This window comes from Aplysia californica, unplaced genomic scaffold (assembly GCF_000002075.1).
Source record: "Aplysia californica isolate F4 #8 unplaced genomic scaffold, AplCal3.0 scaffold01313, whole genome shotgun sequence".
Classification (NCBI taxonomy): domain Eukaryota; kingdom Metazoa; phylum Mollusca; class Gastropoda; order Aplysiida; family Aplysiidae; genus Aplysia; species Aplysia californica.
In genome coordinates this window covers 28267-31170 of record NW_004798583.1, presented here as the reverse complement: position 1 = coordinate 31170, position 2904 = coordinate 28267, and the positions used below count along the sequence as shown (strand labels likewise).

General features: G+C 43.9%; 1 protein-coding gene across 1 annotated transcript in view; it reads left to right on the top strand.

Annotated features, from left to right (window-relative positions):
* Positions 1-996, top strand: part of LOC101860941 — a gene marked incomplete in the record, with an annotated part of 15687 nt that extends 14691 nt beyond the window's left edge. Inside the window, 1 exon segment of the mRNA XM_005112536.3 lies at positions 727-996. Within this exon segment, the coding sequence (XP_005112593.2) occupies positions 727-864 (138 nt within the window).
* Between the last annotated feature and the right edge of the window lie 1908 nt (positions 997-2904).

Sequence of the window (2904 nt, the reverse complement as noted above, 5' to 3'; positions counted from 1 at the left end):
CAGTCGCAGGGGTCGGTGGGTGGGTCATGGGGTCAGGGGGTCGGTCGATGTGTCATGGGTCGGTCGATAGGTGGGTCAGGGGGTCGATCGAGGGGTCATGGGTAGGTCAGTCGAGAAAGACGAGGCCACGCTGCTCCGCACACAGGTCAGTCGCGGGGGTCGGTGGGTGGGTCATGGGGTCGGTCGATGGGTGGGTCAGGGGGTCGTGCTCATAACTGTGTCTGAACTACAACAGGGAACTGCTGAAATTTTTATTTCCTAATCCTTGCTATTGTCATTATTCCTCTACTTCCTTTGTATGTTTGTCACTCTCTTGTGAACTGCTATTTCCGGGATGCCTTGAACGTCGAAGCAGACCTTGTGCTGTTGAAGCTAGAGAGCTGAGCAGAGTAAGTCTGATTCCCTGTAAGGACTTCTCTGTTGACACCCACCCCTTGGTGCTCATATGACCTTATGCAGTTGCGAGCACCGTAAAACCCTCTACTACTACTATAAAAAAACCAAAAAAAACCCCATCTTAATGGGTGGTTAACGGGTGCTCTGGTGTGGTTTTGACCCTTCTTTCCTATCAAACACCTATCGTCCTTATCTCTTCTCCTTTTTTGTGTATGTTACTCTCTTGTAACACCTATTCTTCAGCCACTTATATGACCTTATTGTGTTGCAAGTGTCGTAAAACTCTTACTGAAACTAAACTAAATCCCCCCCTCCCCCCGTGTGTTTCAGGTGGCTAAGCTGACGCGGCGTGTGCAGGTGATAGAGCAGGAGAACCAGAAGCGAGCGCACCGAGAGATCGTGGCCTACCCCATCATCCTCGGCTACTTCCTGTGGAAGATCCTGAGCTGGTTCACACGCGACCGGTGAAGCGTTCGGCGCGGCAGTGCTGATGGTGATGGTGATATCGCAGATACTCCTGGTGAAGGGGGGAGGGGGGTCGTGGTTTGGTAGGAAGAGAAGGAGCGAGGGGAAAGGGTGGGAGGGTTAAAAAAAAAGAAAGTTTGATTAAAGGAGTAGAGGAAGGGGTGTTGGGTGGAGGGGGGGGGGTGTTACTTTATATATATATAGACTGTGACTTTTTATATGGCATGTTTTGACATCCCTGGCGTTGATTTGAGAAAAAAGCTGGCGAGTCTGGGGGTGAGGTGATGAATACCCATGCATTTATTAAGTGATTTTGTGGTTGGGGGGAGGGAAGGGGAGGGGTGAGTGCGAGTGGTGGAAAGGCGGGAGGTGGGGGGAATGGTGTTGTACTCTGAAACGTATGTGAGGCATCGTGGTGAAATCAGGCGCTCATCAAAATAATGAAATCAAAGAAATTGACATTTTCATGGCTGATGGACAATGTTTTTATTTTTAAGAAAAAATTTTTTTGCTCAGCATGTTTGATGTCCGTTTAAAAACACATTTTTGTTTTGATTTAACTGGAAAAACATTGATTAAAACATTGATTAAAACATTGATTAAAACATTGATTAAAACATTGATTAAAACATTGATTAAAGACACAAAAATGTAAATTCTCAGTTTCCAAGGACTTTCAGTCTATGGAAGTTTCCAAACTTTGGCGACCATTTTCTCGCTAACTTTACCTCTGAAACCCTGACCCCCTTCAATCGCCAATATTTCGACCTCTATTCAACATAGATGGATATGTTATGTTTTTTCCCCCCAAAGGAAGGCAAGTGGAGAAGCTTCCAGATATACCCGTTACCCTGTATGTCCCAAAATTGACGAGCGCCTGATTCCACCACGTCATGACACACATATGTGAAGCGTGCTGACAAAATGAGTTACTTCTCCGATCCAAGCCTTATGGAAATAAATACACCATACTATTAGGTGAAGTTTTTTTTTTTTACAATTTATAAGTATGAAATAATAAAAGCCACGTCATACATAAAGAATATGGCATCAATAGAAAATCTACTAGTCTGACCCTATAGATCTAGCGTCGATTTTCGGCCAATATTTCCGTTTGTGGATTGCGAGAAGTTAACTCATTTTGTCTGCATGCTTCCCGTATGTCAGAATCCTGGTGCGTAGCTCCCTCGTATTGTATGAATTGTTTATGGTCACTGTTACTTGACACACTTGGATGCAACTGTTATGGTGGCAGTGGGTGGTCTAGTGGCTAGGCTGTTGAACTCTTTACCAAAAGGTCATGGGTTCAAACCCCATTGGGGGCCTGACGTTGTGTCCTTGGGAAAGGCACTGTTCGTGAATCTTCCTCACTTCATCCAGGTGGGAATGAGTACCTGGCTTTAGACGGTGAAAGATCTTGTCAGTTTGTCAGTGTTTGAGCGTTTAATTGGCTGCTTGCGCTGTATGCTTCCCGGGAAGTCGAGAATATTTCTGAGTGTTCTAGGTTCTGCTTGGCCAATGGTTTAGATATTAACATGTACAGAGCTTGCTGTAGAGTGTGGATATGTGTGTGGTATACAAATGCTATTTATTATTGTTGTACTTATTATTATTATTATTATTATTATTATTATTATTATTATTATTATTATTATTATTATTATTGTTATTGTTAACTGTTTTAGGGCTGAGAATGCAGATATGTGAGTTAAGACCTTCTCAATGTCGTGTTGTTGTTGGGTTTTTTTAATGCAAGCGAATGAAATGGGTTCTATTTTTGGGTTATTCCGTAAGTCGCTGACTTGTCTTTTTCACAGGACATTCAAATTAGGTGCTTGTGCTGGTCGCAATGCTAAACTAGAGAGTAGAAATGTATTAGATGGATCGTGAAGCGTCTTTTGCCGTGTCGTATTTTGCTCGTTGACTACGTACCCACCTGAGACGGAAACAGGTTGATGATGTCACGTTTTAGTTTTCCCCCCAAAGACTTTTGATTTCTGGAGGGGTAGGGTTCCAAGCTCAAACAACCAGGGGGGGGGGGGG